At 28.0% G+C, this 22838-nt stretch overlaps 1 protein-coding gene across 4 annotated transcripts in view; it reads left to right on the forward strand.

The window, feature by feature from the left end:
* The window catches only part of LOC129919587 (serine/threonine-protein kinase BRSK1), a 105867-nt gene that overhangs the window by 68869 nt on the left and 14160 nt on the right, over positions 1-22838 (forward strand). For all 4 annotated transcript variants that reach the window (XM_056000522.1, XM_056000523.1, XM_056000524.1 and 1 more), the window contains exons 2-5: positions 12292-12637; positions 14234-14328; positions 14676-14902; positions 15074-15224. In XM_056000522.1, the coding sequence (XP_055856497.1) occupies positions 12550-12637; positions 14234-14328; positions 14676-14902; positions 15074-15224 (561 nt within the window). In that variant the 5' untranslated portion in view covers positions 12292-12549. The remainder of the gene's footprint in view (positions 1-12291; positions 12638-14233; positions 14329-14675; positions 14903-15073; positions 15225-22838) is intronic.

Raw genomic sequence — 22838 nt, forward strand, 5'->3', positions numbered from 1 at the left:
CCATATGGATTACAATATTGCATGCAAGGACATCGCTTTCGCTGAAAATTAATTTTTAACTGTGTTATATTGAATACTGAATTTCTATAATGTAAAAACTGCATGTTCCAAGAAATTCATGTTTGATTTTTTCGCTTACAACTGCCCCTTTAACTTCCCTGAATACTCATACTGCTGACAATTAACTGTGCATGGTTGTTTTATGAAAAATATACTGGTCCTTGATAAAGTTCAAGTTGATTTTAACAAAATTTCGAAGAAATTATGTAAATTTAGCAACAGAACTGAAATTAACATAAATTTTGTCTGCTCTTCTTTTTTAAGCTCTATAAAATTCTTTCTCCTCAGTAAACTAATAAATATTTTTCCTGTGAAATTTACATCCCTATTTAAGTCTTTAGCCAAATTTGGCTTCTACTTCCAAAATAAACCAACTCCGGTCGAATTTGGTGCTGGATCTAGTTCGCACATTTTTATTTAAAGTTTTAATAATGTATTGTTTGTATTCTCTTTAAACTGGAGAAAGTTCTTTCGGTAGTTGACGCTAAAACCTTATTGTACCTTATTAAAATATATACAAATATATGGAAAGCTTTCTTCGGGGCAGCTATCAAGCGCTTCCAATGAGTTCCTAGAGGAATTATTATTCCTCTTCGGATTAAATACCTTATCTGATTTTTTAATTCTTCACACAGAGAAAAATATGACCACCTAAAATTGTTTAAATAATATTTCCTTCTTGGATGAAAACCATAGGGAAATCTTATTGTTTTTATTCTATTTTATGTGGTCTGTTTTCTCTGTGCAAGAATAGAAGATAATTTTCTTAGCTGCCGAAAACCTTTCTAGTATATTTTCATGGTTTGTACATTTTTCTCCAAGACCCATTACATTGAAATCGAGGAAAGGATTGAAAACAGTAACACTAAAATATTCTTTTCTGTACTTTGTTAAACGCCAATATCAAGGATTTCAGCTATTTTTTCGCATATTCAAACACTTTGGAAAATGAGTCGTCTTCTGCCCGTTAAATTTTTAGTTGATCCCTTAAATCTTTGGAGAGATCCATAGGTTATATACCAAGTCTCTAGATTCACTCTTTGAAACTCAGGACTTAATGGCAATGGTGTTAGTAAACCATACTTATAACCTTTAACCATCTTTAGGCACACCTCTTTTTTGCGAATTTAGTGTATACTTTTTCATGTCGCTAGAACTTTTTTCTGTCTCACTATTTTATAGAGAATCGTATATGAAATTGATGTAGAATTTTTCGAGGAATTCGAATATTGTATTCACAATTTCAAAAAAACGTATTTTCACCCTTATTAAGACACTTTTTTGTGAACACCTTTTATTTTTGTCCTGCCAAATTCGCACCCGTGTGCCGACAGAGGGTTAAGTTTTGCGTCAAGAGTCTCAAACACAAAAGAAAATAGCTCCTCAAAATCTTCAACTGCTTGATATTTTGAGATGTGAGTACCTACTAATAAGACTAAATACTATTAGGAAGTAGGTACTAAATTTCAGAGTGCGTTTTTTAAACTTTTTTGTTTAGGACTAGTTAGGTTGAACATTTATCGATCCCGATGGGGGGATATATCCCCCTGATCTCCCCCCCTATCCACGCCACTGGCTAAAACAATAGCTTGAACGCTTCTTCTACGAACAAGCTTCGATACTGTGATATTTATACACTTCAACTGCCTAGAGGAACTAACTACTACCGAAATTTACTCCTTACGAACCAAATTCCAAATGAAGTAACTTGGATGAAATTTTCAAAATGAAATTATTTGATGAAGACAACTGTTGATTTATAGCTGCGATCAAAAAAATAGCAGTACTTCGAAAACTATTTTAACCAAAACATTGAACATAAAAAGGGCTTTGATGTTGGAATTTTTTTAAGTAAAATTCCTTAAGATTTATTAAAATTTCATTTTTTATAATAAAAAGTATTTAATTTGTTACAAACAATTTAAGAATTCTTAACTAATTTGCAATAAATTAATCCAATTAATCCAAAAACAAAATACACCGTTTTCTATTATATATAAATAAAATAATCAATTGATCATAACTTTTTTGTTTTAATAGAGAGATAAATGAAATTTATACAATAGATAGCTAGTTAAATAAATTATAATTGTGCAAACAATTATGAGATAACGGTGAAAAGATGGTCTTTTTTTAAACACGTTATATCTTTTGATCTAGAGCACATAACAAAGTTATTTAACTTTAATACGCATGCTGATAATATTACCTTTCATTTGATATATCACACATAATGGTACGTGCACTACAAGCTATATAATCTTTAATTGAAAAACTTGAAAAAAAAACCTGAAAACACCTGTGAAGATTTGTTGCCGATGAGCAGCCCCAGTGTAGGAAGTAACGTAATCTCAGTTTGAAATTTCGACTGGTTGGATTTAAAAAATTTCTTACTTTTTTTGTAGGCATGGTAGAAATATGATTGAAACGTCATATAAAAGGTGAAATAATAATGATATAAAATTTATTATAGGTTGTCATTTAAAAAATGGATTTAATGGCGTTAGAACAGAAAAAAATTGATTGTTTTGCTTTTTTATGAAAACTAATTGGGTTAAAAAAATTCTAGCTCTTTTTGTTTTTGTAGATGTTGTATAGACATGGTCGGTATAAATATTTTGCTGAAACAATAAGTGATGGAATAAAAAAAGTTATATTTTTCGATTTTTTTTTTTTTTTTTGCAAGAAAACTGATTTTTAAGGTTTCACTTCAACCACGTGTGAATTTCACACATGATTTTTTTTTTTGCTAGTCCGTGTTTCAATAAAAATCTCAAATATTTCATAGTTCAAAGGCTTAGATTTTGCAATAAAAAAAGTTTTCCTGAATCAACTTTTTGTTTCTTCTTTTTCCCAGTCATGTTTAAAATGATTCTCTTAAAATTAAACTTTTTCTTGGTATTCACAACCAAAAAATACTTTTCTGAAGGTTTTAAAGGTGCTTAACTCTAATCCAAAGTCAGAAAAATTTTGTTAGTTTCCGTTATATTTATGTTCTTGGTTAAAATTTTTAAAATTAGAAACTTCTATTTAATTTTTAAAGCCTTAAACGTCTAATAGGACCCAAATAATACATCTTCAAAACCAATAGGTAATATCGTATCACGCGCCTCAAGCTCGTCTTTAGAAACTGCAGTTTCTCAATTTAAGGATTCCTGTTTTAGGAATACCCCGAGTTTACTCCCGGAAATGTTTATTCAGATCAATTAATTTCGTTACCGGAACAAATTCAAAATACTTAAAAATCTAGCTTTGAGATTAAAAATAAGTGCAAAATCTATTGAAATAAAGGGAAATACCTCTAAAATATCAACTTTTTCTTAACCAGGCCTTATAAATAAAGCTTATCCTTCACTGAAATACTTATGGTTTAACCTAATTTATTTCGAACAATAAACTACTTTCCTCCGATGTAATGAGAAAGCATAAAAGCGTCATTATTTGACTTTTTTGTAAATGTATGTCAAAAGCGGATTGATTGTTATGTTTACATTATTTTGGCAATTTGACAGAAATTGAGGCAGTTTTATTACATGTAACGATGAACGTGTGCTAGTATAACATGCATTTGAAATGAAGCATAATGATTGCATGTTGGTGATTGACCTTAAGGTTTATCTGCAGTCAATTAACGACACCATATAAGAAATTATTTTATTTTATTGGGAAAATATTTTTGAAACAATTTTTTTTCCAAATTTTCAGTAGGTATTATTTGTTATTGGTTTTCTTAAAAGGTTGTACAATTATTTGCGGTCTTACCACCTCCTCCAAATTCACACATAGTAATTGGATTTCATCGTATAAAGGGGATTGATATTTATTATTTATTGTAGAACTTAAATTATTTTCTAAGCGAGAGTATAATCATAATTCCTTGCAGTGCGTGTATTTCATTTCAAACACGCAGATTGATTCTCATTCTTAATTTTGACAATTTGATTGTTCTCAATTGCTAACAAAATTAAAAGCACAAAAAATCCTAATTGCGTATAAAGACTGTTTAATGTGCACGAAGGTCTCAGCTCTCAGGTTTGTGGAAGTCTTATGCCATGAAATTTATATTACGGAGGTGTAATAATTGAAATGTTTAGATTTGCGGAGATACATATCTGAATTGTCATCAACTATGAAATTTTCATTAATTGTTCTCTTCATTTATCAAAAATGGACGATAATTTGACAAATCAATTCCAACAATCCAATTCAATTCTTATTTATTTTTTTGTATTAAATTTCTTTTATTCGTTATTTTTTGATGAGAAATTTTCTTAAAAATTCCATAGATTATGAAAATGTTTCATAGTAGAGTAACTAAAGCAAATTATTAGGGAACCCGGCCGAACAGCTCTGATTTTGATGTTTTTTTTTTTAAAATACTTTAAAGTCTATAGATTAAAAATTGCCAGTGTTGCCGTATTGTTTTTTTTTTTAATTAAAATTATTTTTTTTTAACAAAACCATTTTTTTTCTTAAATTTCATAAAACAAATGATAGCAAAAGATTCTCTAGGTAATTTAAGGAAGATATATAAAAGGCAGTAAGGGACAATCTTCCATCGCACATAGGGGTATTTGCCAATTTTACCCGGACAAAATTATTTTTCCGGTTTATCTTCATCAACAAGGTAAAAGCTTGTATTTAGTACTGGAATAAAGTGTCTTAAGTGTTGATTTCAATGAAAACATTTTTCTTCCTAAACCACTTTTTTTCAAACAAAAAAGTGTCAAGAATGGATCCCAATGGTTTGTTAAAACGCTTATAAATGGAGTTCTATTAATGGTATCGCCAAGATAAAGGTCTTAAAATTTAGGAAAAATCATAAGAATTCAGGTTCTGTAATTCAAGAAGTTGAATCTTTAAAAAAACTTAAAATATGGATGCTGAATACAAGGTAGCCATTTTTCAAAACCTAAAACCTTTAAGAAGGGCAAATGTGTCGAAGTTGCACTTAGTTGCACTTGTTTTTTACAGATTCAATTAGATAAGAGTTTAACCTTTAGAAAACATTCAATTTTAGCACACAATAATGTGAAATTGTATAACTTATCTCCTTACCAACACAGAAATTTACGTTTTTTACGATTAATTTGTATTAAGATTCAACATATCACTTTTTTATTTATAAAGTAATACAACATTAAGATACAACATCTAGTAGACAGTTTCGTATCTCCTTATCAATATTCCATAAAAACTTTTTTCTACATCCACTTCAAAAAAAAAGTACTTACTTAAGCACAGTCGCTAAATTACAAAAAAAAATTAATTTTATCTTTGGGCTGAAAACTTTGAACTCTAGACCGCTGCTGTTAATCACCTGAAGTGATAATCAATTTTAAAACTATAAGAAAATGCTAAGCAAAATATCTACTTTTAGTAGGATGTTGATTTTTCACGTTTGGATCAGTTTAAAATTTCGTGTTTTGTCCGCCTAAATTGACTAAATACCCCTATGTGCATCGTTTAAGCGATAAATGCAATTTTCTAACATTCTGACCTCAAACAAAAAAAAAAAATATTTTGAAAACAACGGCAACACCTACAATATTTTAAAATACATTTTTAAAAAGCCAGAAGCTCATTCTTAGCTCTTAAATTTAAATCCACTAAATTTAATAAAGACTTTTTGAAAAAATGGTCCTCAAACTCAGAATTAAAAAAAAAAAAAATGTTATTAGAAAAATTTAAAATGACTTTTTTCCAAACTTTTTCTAATAAAATATGAATTTATTTAAAAAACATTTTTGACCATAAATATTATCAGTTGAATTTCGAAGCAAAAAAGGTAAAATATATCACACTTTTGAAAAAAAAAAAAAATGAAAAATTACTTCAATTTCAATGGTTTTTTTATTAAAACTGAATTTTTGCATTGAAATAATTAATTTTCTCAAAGACTGTGGTAAATAGGAAATTTTTGCTATTTAACTTTCAACAGTAAAGGTTATTAAGTTATTAAATGAATACAAAATAATTTTATGTTTTTTTTCAAAACTTTTATTAAAAAAAATTCTTCGAAAATGAAATACTTTTTAATTTTTTTCATAAACCGTAATACATATTGACATTTCCTTTTTTAATTTGAAATCATAATAAATGCGGCCAAAAAAATTTGAAAATAAATGCATTTTATATTACGACCAAGTTTAAAAAACGACATGTTAAAATTTTTTCAATAATTTTTTTTTTCAAAAATCTGAGTTCAATTACCATTCTTTCAAAAGCCGTTCATTCAATTAACTTAATTTTAATTTTACATATATGACTAAGCTTCTAGCTTTTAAAAAATGTATATTTGAATATCGTAGGTGTTGCCGTTGTGTTCAAATATTTTTTTTTGTGTTTGAAGTCAATTAATAAGAAAATTGCATCTATCGCTTGAACTATGGAAGATTGTCCCTCACTCCCATACATTTTTTTTCCTTGAATTTCCTAGACAATATTTTGGCATCAATTAATTTATTAAACTTAAGAAAAAATTTTGAAAAAAATTTGTTTTTGTTCACAAAAATCTTCAATTAAATTTGAAAAATCAAAACGGCAACACCGGCAATTTTTAATCTATAGACTTTAAAGTATTTTTAATTACCGACGTTTGACAAAAAAAAATCATCAAAATCTAAGCTGTTCGGCCGGGTTCCCTAATATTGCCAATTTTTGAGCTTTAGTTACTCCACTATCAAGTAGTCTCTTAAAATAGTGTGTTGCAAGTCCATTAATAATAGTTAAGTTATTGTCAAATACCAGGGGCGTACACACCATTGGGGCAAGTGGGGCGGTGTCCTGGGGCCCCCAACACACCAGAGCCCCGTAAGGAGGCAATGCAGAGAAGGCAACTGGTTATAAAAGTATCGAAGCAAAAAGATAAGACATTTGACATGAATCACTTCGGACAGAAGAGAGACAAATTATATTTTTCATTGAATTGGTAAAAAAAGTATTACCTTAGGGGTCCCAAAAAAATAAATTGCTTTTTTAAAAGAGAAATTACATATTATCTTGGGGCCCCAAAAAATATTACTTACATAATTTTAGCGAACAATATATGATAGGTACATCAGGGGCCCCAAAAAAAAAAATAAGTGGGCGTATACGTACTCTTTTATTTGTTCTTATTTTCTATATAAAAGGGGCCCCAAAAATTTAGTCTTGCCCCGGGGCCCCGACAAGTCAACGTACGCCCCTGTCAAATACATAATTCTATTAATTTCTTAGACTGCTTGTCGTCTGTAAAAATTTAAATTTGATAAATCCACGCATTCAAGGCTTAGGTGCGTGCATGTATAAATTTCGAATTTGAATAATCTTGCGTGTGAACAATATTTTATATGGATTTTTGGCGTTTAACCTTCACCGAAACATAATGATAAACATAGTAATGAAATTTTATTTTCTATAAACCAAAAGCTTTGATAACAAGAAAACATGAACATTAAGCATCTAAAAACAATATGAAACATCCTAGTTTTCACTGTCATCTTTTATACAGTTTGATACTTCTATATCAATAAGAGTCCAACAGTTGTTCGTGGTTATCTTAGGTAAGCTTTTGTCAGATAGTGTTGGCCATATAATTGCCAAATATTTCTTACTTTTTGGGCATTTTGTTTTGAACAAATATAAAACATATCCACATGTTCTGTTAGAAAGGTTATTCATTCATATTTTATTCATCTTAATTCTTTATTCAATACAGACTAGATTCAAAATGCCTAATTAGATGTGAAGGGCAAAGGTCAATTTCATTATTCAGTAATGGTAAATGGAGACAAAATCGGTTGTTTCTTTGCATTCAATGAAAATGTTTCTCTTAATTGAATTAGTTTATTTAATAATTTTATTTGGACGAAAAAAAAAAAAAACTAGATAAAAGTTGTTTTCTAAAGGTCATTTACCACATTTACGTTGACTTATTAATCATCATAAAACCATCTGAATCACCTGAAAATCTATTTTTTAAACAAATTTCTTATTCATTTGGTAAGAAATTTCATTATCAGTAATAATTATTGATGAACTTTTGAACCCATTTCCGAATGAATCGCAGGCTGTAAGGATTTCATAACAAAAATAACCATGATAATGGAAATTCTCTTCCGCTGACAATAAATATTTTATTTATTTTTCTGTCAAACCAATTTATTTAAGACGGAACGCTAATTTGACATTTAACCGCTGCGTTAGCTGCTTTATCACTTTCACATTGAAGTAATCTTTAACCGGCCATAATTCTAAAAAGCGAAAAGACTAACTGGAACATCAAAACCGTCACGTTTGTGAAAAGTTTAAGACTTCTGTCGTTAATTTATTCATCTTTATGTCGATCATTCAGACGTTTTTTTTTCTTCAAAATATTTGTCATCTTCGAAATCACTGGGGAACAAACCTAAAATATAGTCTTTTGAATTTGTAGAATTAGAAACTAAAAGCAGAATCAGAGTTTTTTCAAACGCATTTTTTTAGAAATGTTTAAATTTGAAATTTCAAAAAAATTGATTCTTCTATAAAAGTGTTACGTTCTGATTTATTAGAAGTTGGAACAGCTGAAGCAAGTTATGTTTTTGAGAGGTGCAAACTTTGAAATAATATTGTCAAAAAACGTGGAAGTATTGATATATGTAGATATTGTAGTGATGTTAATATCAGAAATTTAGTATACTAAAAATCTTTGGAAAAAAGTTTTTTGACGAAGTTACGTAAACGCATTCCATCGATTCACTTTTAGTTGGACATAACTCGACAAAGCTGTTTCCAAGTTAATCAGAAAGAGAAGAATAGGACAACTAGATAAGTTTTGGTAAAATACATTTTGTGTATGTAAGGATCTCCCTACACTGAGGGAAAAAACGCAACGTAAAATGTAATATGGTCAACGTTGACTTAACGTTGAAAAAACTAACATGCAACACCTTTAAATTAAAATTGAAACAACGTGAAAAATATTTTCTTTTTGTTGGATTTTAGCTTTTGTTGCGTTAAATCACCCTAATTAAAACATTAAACATTGAGATATCACGTTGGTAAAGCATTCGCCTAGTGACCCAATAGTTGTAGGTTCGATCCCCAGTGGCTACCAATTTTTACTTTTTTTTAAATTTAAATTGATGCTTTTTTTGCAAAGTTGAAACAACTTTGATTAAAGGATATTTTATAACGGCAAACCACTTTTAACCAACGATGTTCTACTTTGATTTTAAAATTATCGTCTTCAACGCAAAATCATTCCGAAAAATAGTTGAATCAACGTTGATTTTAAGTTGTTTTTCCCTAAGTGTAAACAAAGTGATACCTATGAAAAACTCGAGTTTAAAATACATGAGGTGAATTCATAAACACTGTTTAAGCTGATTTTAAGAAAAATTCGAGTTTATACTATTTTAATTACATTAAGTAAAGTCCACGTTGAGTTTAAAAACAATTATGATAAGCCCCCATATTTCTCAGGAACCCTTCAGAACTAACCCTACAGCTTTGTAAACAATAGAACATTGAAATCTCGCAGTTAACAAATTCTATAAGGTTTCAATAAAGATTTTTTCAGAACCAATTCGAAAAATGTGTTTTAAAGTTCTTAAAAAAGTCTTTCTTAATTTCTGTAACACTTGGGTAGGTTAACTTATAGATGTTGAATAAAGAAAATTACATAACAACCTCATAAACATTATTAAAACAGTATTATAAGTACTCAAAATAAAAAAAAAACTTTTTCTATTCGTAGAAACCTTACGGAAGCTTTACCAAAGTGAAATTGTTTAATCTTATAAAAGCAGAATCTTAAATTGCATTGCTATTGAAAATGATTTTCTCACCCTTATATCTTGTGCCAAATACACTTACCAAAAGGAAAACTATTGAAAACAATATCATTTATTCGATTGAACTTCTTTTTTTTTATTTCTAGAATGTCGATATACAATGTATATCCAATATATCCCAATTCATACTGTTCATAGGAAAACTATTGAAATCAGTGGGCATAAGAATTTTGATATGAATATATTTGATGCCCAGGACTTTTTTGTAGAACGTTTAAGTTCCTACAAGATACATCTTGTTAATTTGATAATAATGACTTTTCAGTGAATTAGAAAATTTTGAAAAGTAAAAAAATGACGTTATATTTTTTTTTATACTTTGACTTCGAATATCTTTAAAAAATTTATGAAATCTTTTTTGTGAAGCAATCTGTTTTCTACAAGAATATATCTTACCCGTTTGATTATTATAATTTTTCAATTTGTTACAAATTTATTTACAAAAAACGAATTTTTAAAGATTTTGTCAAACCTTGGACCTCAAATATATTTTAAACGGTTAGATAAACGAAAAAAGTGTAGAAGGCTTTTTTTGTACAGCGTTCAATTTAATAGAAGAATATGTATAGAAATTTGCTTAAAGGTCGATATATAAAAAAATAATTTTTTTTTAGTAGAAAATTGATGTAAAAATGGGAAATTGCAAAGCGGATGACCTTTCCATTAAATAAAGAGCTCATAAATGGTGTGTATATTCTAGAGGTGTCTAGCAATCTATTTTTCAGAGTGTAAAATAAAAAAAAAAAGAATGTCAATTCGACGTAAAATTAATCCTCGCTGTCTTTTGTCTTTGTTTTTTAAACATTCTATTTAAATTCTTGTGAAAAATAATGAAAAATAAATTGCAAATCCACTTTAAATCGATCTTAAATATATCTTTATAAATGTGTTCCATTCTGAATAGCTTTTCTCTCTAATCAACCTTAAAACTCTCAACTAAATCAGACCATATACACAGTATTACACTAATCCAATTTCCCTTAAATCACTGCAATGCAAATATATAATATATATGGTCATTCGAATTGCGTGTAGATTACCATCCAACAATCAGAGTATTACTACCCTAGTTTCATTTTTCATTAAAAAAAAAATGCAAAAACTGAAGTTTAAAAGCTTAAAGAAAAAAAATAAACAAACAACATGCATTTATAAATGACTCCCCATTATCCAAAAAAATTGTTTTCTTTACCCAAAACCCAAACATATCTCCCAACCAATTCATCAATATGTCAGTCATTGCTTTTGACATCCATTGCATGTTTTGTCATTTCCCTTTTTTTTGTTATATAGAGTTTAATCGGAAAGACCCAAAATAGATCATTGACCCTTTTCTATATTGATGTCAAAAAAAAAAAGAAAAATACTTACCCAACTTAACTCCTGTGTGTCATCATATCACAAAATGACTTCTCTCCAATGTTTATGTTATCATTTTGTTTGAATCTGTTTGATATATAAAAATAACACAAAAAACTACGTCAGAGCCCAAATAAAAGAGAGTGCTAATAGTTGTAGATTTCATTCATGTGTTTGGCTCTTCTGTGTGTTGACATAATATTTTGGTCTCTAACGACTATTAAGGGACAACCAACTATATCCACATACACTCAACTACTATGACCCTCTTGTTATATATTATTTTTTTCTAGGAAATGAAAAAAAAAGAAGGGAAAAAAAAAAACATAAAATGACATTCACAAATTAGGGGTACATTTCACCCCAAAAAGGAAAAAACTTCCTCCAATTCCAATACAACATCACGTTCCCCATTAAAGTTCCTGTAGTCAATATCCCTTTTTCTAACTATATCAACAATTTAAAAAAATACAACATTTCCAGTATAGAAATAGACTTCGACCACACCCCCCTCAACTCCCACCCCAATCGCCGCGCTCACAACCAGACCAGCACACGACTAGACGATAAATCACATTGCAATTTTTCCTTATACTCTCTTAGTTTAGTATAGTTTTTCTTTCACAACAATTTAATGTATTTTTTTCCTCCTCCTTCTTCATAACCCCCCCCCCCACGAAACACAAACGTCTTGAACTATACACAAACTAGATATATTTTACAACCCCCTTAGGGCTGGCATACGAGCTACGAGGGTGCTAGTGATTTACTTCCCTTTTTGTATGCATTTAGAAAATGCCATTGCACTGTGCCTTCGGGTCTACAACAACGAGTCGAGTATGGTAATTCCTTATGAGATCCGGATCATAATAATAGTTTCACATTCATTGAGAAATTTAAAACACACAGCTAACAGCGCCCCCGGGTGGCAATTCGTTTGGACGGCGGCGAGGCTCGGATTGGATTTTTTTTTTTTTTTATATTCGCTATTTGCTTAGTTGGATATAAGGGCTATTTTTATGACAAGTATTTTTTTTTTTCTTTCTCATTTCAGAAATATACTCAAAACTAATTGATATTACGCTAATAATCGAAAAAAATAACAGGACTTGGTTGATATATATTTTTTTTCATAAGAAAAAACAGAAAAAAAAAGAAAAAACAAAACTAGGAAATATAATTTACGAGCACCCTGTTGTTGTATGGAAATCTCGTTGTTAACGTTGTTGTTGTTGGAGTTTGCTGAATTGGTGAGGTTTTTGAGAGGAGGCGATTGTTATAAAGAAGAGTTGGGAAAAATTACAAATTCAAAATGCAAAAAGAAAACAATTCAGCCCCGGAAAATCATCAATTTGTCGGACCTTACCGGTTGGAAAAGACTCTTGGCAAGGGTCAAACTGGTAAGTGTGGACACCATCAGAGTTGTAAAAATATCAATTGAAAAAAAAAAATGCATTTGAAAGTAAAAAAAAAATTATTGCAACTTAAAAAAAATATTTATTGCAACTGAAAACAAATTTGCATAAAAAATAATATTTAGGTATTGCAAATAAAAAAAAATTGCATTAAAAAAATGTTATTGCAACTGAAAAATATTTGAGTTGAAAATAAAATTTTTATTGCAAATAAAAATATTTTGCGTTAAGAATAATTGTATTGCAAATACAAATTTTTTATTGCAACTGAAAAATATTTACATAAAAAAATATTTATTGGATTTGCTTAAAAAAAATGGTTTTTGCAACTGAAAAAAATTTTCACTAAAAAAAAAATTTTTATTGCACATACAAAAATTTTGCATTGAAAAATGTTATTGCAACTGAAAAAAATTTGCATTAAAAAATTTGTTTTCATTGCAACTGAAAAATATTTGCTTTAAAAAAAATATTTGCTGCAAATAAAAAATTGTTATTGCAACTGAAAAATATTTGCATTGAAAATAAATTTTTTGTTGCAAATAAAAATATTTTTCATTAAAAAAATTTTATTGCAAATAAAAAATTTTTGTATTAAAAAAAATTTATTGCAACTTAAAAATATTTGCATAAAAGAAATGTTTATTGCAACAGAAAAATATTTGCATTAAAAAAAAATATGTATTTCATATACAAAATTTTGCATTAAAAAAAATAATAACTGAAAAATATTTGCATTGAAAATAAAATATTTATTGCAAATAAAAATATTTTGCATTAAAAAAATTTTATTGCAAATAAAAAATGTTTGCATTAGAAAAAAAAATGTATTGCAACTGAAAAAAATTTGAATAAGAAAATTTTTTTATTGGAACTGAAAACTATTTGCATTAAAAAAATAAAAAAATTGCATTAAAAAAATGTCATTGAAACTGAAAAATATTTGCATTGAAAATAAAATTTTTATTGCAAATAAAAATATTTTGCGTTAAAAAATGTTACTGCAAATAAAAAATTATATATTTTTTTAATATTAGTCGAATTTTTTTGGCTAAAACATTTAATGCACACATTTCGCATTGAATTTTTTTTATTCAATGCAAAAAATTTTTTATTTGCAACAAAGATTTTTTTTAATGCAATAACATTTTTTTAATGCAATTTTTTATTTGCAACAAATATTTTTTTTAATGCAAATATTTATTTTTTATTGCAGATAAAAAAATTTACTGTAACTGAAAAAAATTTGCATAAAAAAAATTGTTATTGCATCTAAAAAATATTTGCATTAAAAAAAATTTTTGTTGAAAAAAAAAATATTATTGCAATGAAAAATATTTGAATTGAAAATAAAATATTTGTTGCAATAAAATTTTTTTTAATGCAAATTTTTTATTTGCAACAAATATTTTTTTGAATGCAAATATTTGTATTTCTTATTTGCAATAAATATTTTTTGTTTTGAATTTGTAATGGAAAACAAATGCATTAAAAAATTGATTTTTTACAACCCTGGACACAATGAACATTTTTATTAAAAACTAAAAATCTATTACAATTTTGTTTGATTGTTTTTTAAAGGTCTGGTTAAACTGGGTGTACATTGTGTGCTGGGAAAGAAAGTTGCCATAAAGATTATCAATCGGGAAAAGCTAAGTGAATCGGTGCTAATGAAGGTAAGTTTGAGTGCGAGTCGATGTGGTACTGTGTGTGCCGTGTACTGTGAAAAAGACTCGTTTAAAAAAAAAAGGTCGACTCGACGCCATAAAGTCTGTACTCTGATAACCTCGTTGTACACATTTTTTGGCGAGGTTAATCACGCAAAGTTTTATTTTATACTTCTTTTGTTTCTTGTTTGTTTTGATCTAAAATTAGACTTTTTGGTCTTATCTTAAAAAAAAAAAACGGTTTATATTGCTTTAACTTTTCTTCATACTTCAATTATTATGATTAATCGATTTGAGGTTGATTTTTTTTTTGTGTCTATTAGTTCATCTATCTATTTTTTTTTTCTTGTCTAAAGGTTGAACGTGAGATAGCTATTATGAAACTGATAGATCATCCCCATGTTTTGGGGTTGAGTGATGTGTATGAGAATAAAAAGTATCTCTACTTGATATTGGAGCATGTATCTGGCGGTGAATTGTTTGATTATCTTGTAAAGAAAGGCCGTCTGACACCGAAAGAGGCTAGGAAGTTCTTTAGACAGATTATATCGGCTTTGGATTTTTGTCATTCACATTCAATCTGGTAAGGCATTGTTTGGATATATGAGGGTTTGTCTATAGTTTTTTTTTTCTTTTTGGTTTGAAAAAAATATTTCAATTGATTTTCTATGTAAATTTTTTCAATACTTTGTCTTGTGTGTTTTTTAAAATTTTTGTTTTTGTTTCAACTAACCAACAATAACAACAACAAAAGTCATAGAGATTTGAAACCTGAAAACTTATTATTGGATGAGAAGAATAATATTAAAATTGCTGATTTTGGTATGGCATCATTGCAACCGGCTGGATCAATGTTAGAGACATCATGCGGTTCACCACATTATGCTTGTCCAGAAGTTATAAGGGTAAGTTTTATTTTTTATTTTTGAAGATGTTTTTAGAATATATAATAGAATACAAAGATACTATATTGGAAAGATATTTAAGGGAAGTCGTATTTTCTTTAAAATAGTTTTGATTGTACTAAATTTTGTCTAGAAATTGTTTGAGTTTTGTTTTGCATAGATAAATTGAATGAAATCATGATTTCTAGGTTTATGATAATAAAGATTGGGTTCTTATTATAAGAATATGTTTTATTAAGGATTGTTTCTACTATAACTGACTGAATTTTTTAATGGATTTCTTTAAGCTCCAAATTTGGAATAAATTCATACTCATTTGTTAAACCAGATATTGAATTCCTTAAACTTAAATTTCTGATACTTTTTCTAATAAAAAAATTAGACAAAACGTTAATTTTGAAGGTTTCATAACGAATCATTTTTTATGTCTTAAAATGGAAGTGAATACTGCAGTTAAAAATTAAAAAAAATTGAGATGGTATTCGGGTTATTAGTTTTCAGTTTCTATTAATACCAATGGAAAAAAAAGTATTTCATTGCCATTTTAGGTGTATCTTATAAATAACAATATAATAACGATTGAAATCAATTTTTATTTTTAATATTAATATTATAATGAACTGACTTGTAATTTTGTATTTTGGAGTCTTAAAGAAGCTTCTGTTGGTTCTGTAAGGCTTTATAGGGCCAACATTTTAAGCTGGTTGACACAATAAAATCATTTTGACGCTAAAAAAAAATTAAAAAAACCAACCTGTGTAACTATGCCAGTAGCTGATTCTAAATGAAAAGAATATTTAACAAGGTTATCTGAGGTGATTACCTATTTGAGGAGCGAAAAGTATTTTCTGTTCTGTTCAAAGCAAAAAAATGTTACGCATTCACGAATAACCTGCACGTAATTTCTCATTTACCTAGTACACAAACACCGAAAAAAAAACCAATATCAATTTAACATTTTTTAAATATCAAAGCCAAAAATGCTCTATAAAATGTGTTTTATGATATTTAAAATGTTAAAACAACATTTTTATTATCAGGGTGATATTTAAATGCCACATTTTGGAAATTATTTTTGATATTTTATTATCATTTTTTCATATCAATTTCTCATTCCAAATTATTGAAAAATATTAAATAAAAAATTCTTAATGTGTACTAATTTAAAGGCGCTTTGTGTTTTTTCGAAGTAAAATGTATGATTTACTGAGAAAATTTGATCGGCACTAAGAATTTACTTCACATAGTTTGGGAGAAAATAGCAAAACAATTATATCACCTATAATAGAAAAAATAATATCACCATTATTTTGTAAAGAATATTCCCTTTCAGTAATGTTTTGAAAAAGGAAAGAAAATTCTTAAAATAATAAAAATAATAAAAATGAAAAGGAAAGAAATGGGTTTCATTATAATAAACTAAAACGTAAAATCTAGTCAACATGGATATTTAAATTGTCAAAGTGAAATTTTCACTTTCCCACCTGAAATTAAAAAAATGTCAAAATGATATGATAAAATATCAAAATTGATATTTTAATTGTTGGACGACTTTTGTCACTGAAAAATGTTAATTTGATAGCTGTTATTATCAAATTTTTTTTTTCGGTGTATAAACTAAATAATTTCAAAAATTCTCTATTATTTATTGTTTACACATTAGGTAGGTTTTCCACTTTAACATCTATTTTATGAACGAGAAAAATGTTATAAAATTTTTATAAACAAGGCATTTAAAAACAAGATGATGCACTTCCTAAATTCAATCTTAAGATTTGAAATTAAAAAAATATACAATTTGTTCTTATAAATACTTAAACACCGTTTAAAAACACTTTGACCAAAAAAGCCATGTGATTTGATTTCTGAAATGCAATTTTAAGACAAAATTTTGAAAATCGTTACAATTTTCGTTTATACAAATTTTATAACATTTTTCAAAAAAAACTATGGCAGCACCTTTAACAACGGTTCAAAAATAATTTTTTTTATCTCAGATTTACCGCCGTATTACATAGAATTTTTGAATTTTGTTTTTTGAAAATTGTTGGAGCCGTTTTGAAAAAAAAATTAAAAATTTTTGAAATTTTTTCTTAAAAAGAATTGGTATTCTTATTTATTTAATTTAATTTTAAAGTACCTAAATTTGTCAATAAGTTTTGAAAAAAATGATTTTTCAAAACAAAATTTTTACATAAATATTTTTTAAAAATCCAAAATTTTGTCTGATATATTTTTAATTTAAGGCTACTGAAATGGGTTGGTAATGAATGTCCAAAACATGTAATCCCAAAAAAAATAATCCCCAAAGCCGAAATCCCCAAGACAAACCTGAGTAAAGACAAAATCTCCAAGAGAAAATCTCAAAAAAAAAAAAAAAAAATCTCCGAGGAAAAATCGCAAAATTTCAGATGCGCAAGTTGTGTATCAAGCAATCAAATTTGGCGCCCCAAGAGGGCTAAAGTTTTTTCTCATTTGAAATAGGTATATGTTGACTTATTAGGCCATTTTTTTAGATACAGACGAAATGTAAAGGTGAGGTTCTATTCTTTATTAAACACCCTTTTCAAAAAGGTATAAACCATTTTTCTAAGACTAGGGGTTTAGTCAGGACATGCATATCTTTTTTTTAACATAGAAAAGAACCTCATCAAAAATTTTTAGCGTCAAAATAGAAATCTGAAAAAATTAGGGGATTTTTTTTTTATTATTTAGAAACAGTTTTTCCACTTAGGAACTTGATTCAAAAATAACGAACGCCCTAGCTGAAAGTGAATCTTCAACAATTGCTGCAAATAAGTGTGAAGGAGATAATGCTAATTTAACCGTCAATAATTCTACTATGTTTACTCCAATTCCTTTTCCTATTTCTAATGAAAGTGGGAAAATAAATAATCCTAAAAAAAATGTAAACAATGTTTCTAATCGCAATGCAAATCGTAGAACCAAATCGACACAAAATCAACATCGTGAACTTACTGGAACTGGCTCAAGTTCTCTTAACGCTTTAATTCCTGCTAAGTGGCTACATGTTTCAAAGTTTCATTCAAATACTCTTCCAGAGGAGTTAGTAAACCATATAGCTTCTCAAACTAAATTACCTACTGATTTGTTCAAGTGCTATAAACTGGTTAAAAAAGATATTCCTGAGCCTGATATAAAATTTGTTAATTTTAAACTAAGTGTTCCTGGTGACTGTTTTGATAATTTATTGAGTGACCCCACTTTATGGCCTAGTTCTGTAAAAGTTAAAGAATTCATTAACAGGCCAAAAAACGAAAGTGTTCGCCAGTCACCCAACCTTACTTAACTTTAACTGGCGCTATCAACAATCCAAATGTTCAAGATTCAACAACTCATTCAAGTGTTCCAGTTAATGCTGCTGTGTCTTCTTTAAACATCATACCAAGTAAAATTATTTCTTTTTATTATCAAAATGTAGGAGGCATTAGAACTAAGTTAGATAATTTATACATCATTTTTGCATCTTGTGAATATGATATTATAATGTTGACAGAAACCTGGTTGACACCTAATCAATTAACATCTGAAATATTTGATTGTAATAATTATAATGTTTTTAGAAAAGATAGATGTAATTTATTAACAGGTATGGAAAAAGGTGGAGGAGTTTTGATTGCCATACGTTCTAATTTATCATGTAAACAAGTTGATATCAACAATTTTGAATCAAATTTTGACATTGATCAATTAATTATAAAGCTTTTATGTGATATTAATATAGAAATATTTATTATGTTAAGTTACATTCCACCTAGAAGTTCTCTTGAGGTGTATAGTATACATTTTAATAATTGTAAACATATCTTAGAAAATTTTAATAATTTACAACATGTTATATGTATTGGTGATTTCAATCAAGGAAATATTAATTGGATCCCAGATCCAGATGAGAAATATTTAGTTCCATATAATGTTAATTCAGAAATTGAAGAATTTTTTATTGATTTTTTCAGTCAATTTAATTTAATTCAAATAAACTCTTTTGAAAATGATAATTTAAGATTGCTTGACTTGATTTTTGTGGATAAAGAATTTGCTATTTACGTTGAAAAATCTGACCTGCCAATTGTTAAAAATTCAGTGCACCATGTAGCATTAGAAGGCAAATTTCATTTTTATGATTTTATTAAAAAAAATAATATTAGTAATACTTATGTTCCAAACTTCAGTAAAGCGAACTTTGATGCAATGAATGATTATTTTTTTAACTTTCCTTGGGATTCTTTTCTATTAAACAGTGATAGACAGTTAGAAACTGCTAATAAAAATCTACTGACAGCTATCAAAGATGCAATACATCGATTCGTTCCAAGCAAAAGAGTTATATCGAGCTCTAATCCTATTTGGTACAATAAAAGACTGATTAATCTTAAAAATAAAAAAAATAAAGCTTTTAAATTACATAAAAGAAATATTGAAAGTTTTGAATTACGTGCTAAATATCAAACTATTCAACGAGAATTTGACATTTTGAACAAATTTCTTTACAACTCGTACATGTTTACTATTGAATCTAATGTAAAAAATAATAGTAAATCTTTTTGGAACTTTATCAATTCTAAACGCAAGACTACTGGTTATCCTAGCTGTATGAGATTCCAAGATACCATTACTAGTGATGTTCATTCAATATGCAACTTATTTGCAAGATATTTTGAGTCTGTTTATTCTTCAGATATATCATCTAATCAAGAATTACCAAGTGTTTCAAAAGTTTTTGACATAGGGTCTATGGTCTTGGATGTTTCCGAAGTGGAAGAAGCACTTTCTAAACTTGATGGGAGTAAAAATGGGGGGCCTGATGGTATTCCTCCTATAGTTTTAGTCAAATGTGGCGCTTCACTCGCTAAACCACTAACTGACATTTTCAATGCTTCACTATCTGAAGGAAAATTTTTGGATTGTTGGAAAATATCTTTTTTAACTCCAATTTTTAAGTCCGGATCTAAGGAGGACATTACTAATTATCGACCAATTTCCAAGATTTCAGCCATGCCTAAACTATTTGAAAAAATTGTTTATAATAGGTTGTCTTTCCAATTAAGAAGTTACATATCTGAATATCAGCATGGCTTTGTTTCAGGAAGGTCAACCACTACAAATCTGTCATTAATGACAAATTACATCATTAATAATTTTGAAAATCATATACAAACAGATATAATATTTACAGATTTTGCAAAAGCATTTGATCGTGTTAATCACAGGGTGCTTCTACATAAATTGTCTTTGCTTGGATTTCACTCTAATCTTCTGAGTTGGTTGAAATCTTACCTCTCTAATAGGTTGCAAATCGTAAAAATTGAAAGCTGCCAATCTGAAAATATATGTGTCCCCTCTGGCGTCCCACAAGGTAGTCATTTGGGTCCACTACTGTTTCTTTTATTTATAAATGACATTCCTTTAATGTTTAAATCCTCACCGTGCCTATTATTTGCGGATGACCTCAAGTTATATCGTAGAATAAAGTGTTTTTCCGATTGTCAGTTACTTCTTGAAGATGTACTTAAACTCACAGAATGGTGTCAGCGTAATTTGCTTCATCTCAATGTTTCTAAATGCCAGGTTATGTCGTGTTTCAGACACACAACCCCCATTTTGTTTAATTATGAACTTAATCATGTAATTCTTGAGCGAGTTGAGCGTAAAAAAGATCTTGGTGTCATTTTAGATGTGAAACTTTCATTTTTACCACATATAGATTATATGGTTAATAAGGGTAACCAAATGCTTGGATTCTTGAAGAGAAATACAAGAGAATTCAAAGATCCTTATGCACTCAAGTCACTTTTCAACTCTCTAGTTAGATCTATTTTGGAATTCTCTAGTATAGTTTGGAATCCATTTTATAGAAACTCTTGTAATAGAATTGAAAAAGTTCAGCGAAACTTTACAAGATATTTAATTTACAAATTAAATTGGCAAATAGAAATGCCAACTTACAATACTAGATGCTTATTATTTGACATAAAAACTCTAGAAAGTCGTCGTACTTGCTTCTCTGTTATGTTTGTCAGAGATATTTTAACCTATCACATTAAATGTCCCCACTTATTAAATTTTATTCACTTTCGTGTTCCTCAAAGAAATGTCCGGGAATCAAATCTGTTTTATGAATATTTCCATAGAACAAATTATGGCCTAAACGAGCCAATTTCTCGTTGCATCAGGGAAACTAATGCTGTATGTTTAAGGATCGATATTTTTAGAAGTTGTTCAAGAGATACTTTCAAACTATATGTCTTAAGCATAATCAATTAGTAATTTAATAATTTGTTAATTACTTTTATGAAATTTTTTTTTTTACATACCTAAATAATTGTTATTTATTTTTATAATTAAATTTTACTATTGTTGTTTTAGTTTTTAGTCTAAAAAGAGTACTTTATCTCTGTTTGATGAATAAATAAATAAATAAATAAATAAATAAATAAATAAATATAGGATGATTGACATAATGCCAATATTACAATATTTCGATATACTTTACAGAATATCTTTAAGATGAATTACATACATCAACTATACAAATTATAACACTTGACGTCAGAAGTGTCTCATCAAGAAAACCTTATATTCTTAGCAATTATGATTGTTGGGAAAACATCTTAAGATTAATGACGTCTTAGTTTGTCCTTCTTGTTAATCAGATTCTCGGAAAAAAATGAATGTAAAGGTTAATCACTCTTTGTCGTTGTCATTAAAAGTCATTAACACCATCAAGATGTGTAAAGAATATCTTACCTTCAATAACTATAATACAACAAATTTGTGTGTTCCAACCACAGAAATGACACTTTTACATAATTTCCTTCCACAACGAAAAAAAAAAAAAAAAAAACACCAACCTCTTCAGTCTTTCTAGAACTTTAAATTGACAGAAATTGCGAGAAATTTTCTTTACATAATTTAATTTGTTAGAGAAATGTCTAAAAAATGTTGTTTCCGAAAACATAATTACCAGAATTTATTCAATTCCATGCAGAAAAATTAAAAAAAAAAAATTCATATTCCATCGCAGTGACAGTTCATTAAAATTAACATACTACTAAAATGCTTCAAGGCTAGCAAAAGGAACTTGCAAAATAATTTTTGAAGTATTAATTAAATATGTACATAATAATTATTGTGTGCAGAGAATGTCAAATAAAAATAGCTCAGGTTGTAGTTTTAAGGTAGCACGTATTTGCTTTAAAAAATGAATTCTAAAGTTGATAAATTTTCAAGAAGATATTGTCTTTAAGAGGAAAAATCATGAAATAAGTTTTCCAAACAAGAGGATATTAATCTTCGGATTTGCTCTCTAAGAAAAAAATATATTTCAGTCAGATACAACTTTCTGTGAGAAATCACTAAAATATGTTGCTCCAGTTTTTCTTTCCCAAACTTAATATAAAATTCGCCTTCTAGATGGTCTAACGCAATTATAGAACAATCCTATTACCATCATAACATCCATTAAGCACAGTTGTGTTGTTTTTGTAAACACTCATTTAACATTAACCTTAATTATTCTTGAGCTTATGATATCAATCTATCCTTCTTTCCGTCTTTTCTTCCTTCATTCTTTCCTCGTGTCCTTCCTACCTT

This window comes from Episyrphus balteatus, chromosome 4, assembly GCF_945859705.1.
Source record: "Episyrphus balteatus chromosome 4, idEpiBalt1.1, whole genome shotgun sequence".
NCBI classification, from domain to species: Eukaryota; Metazoa; Arthropoda; class Insecta; order Diptera; family Syrphidae; genus Episyrphus; species Episyrphus balteatus.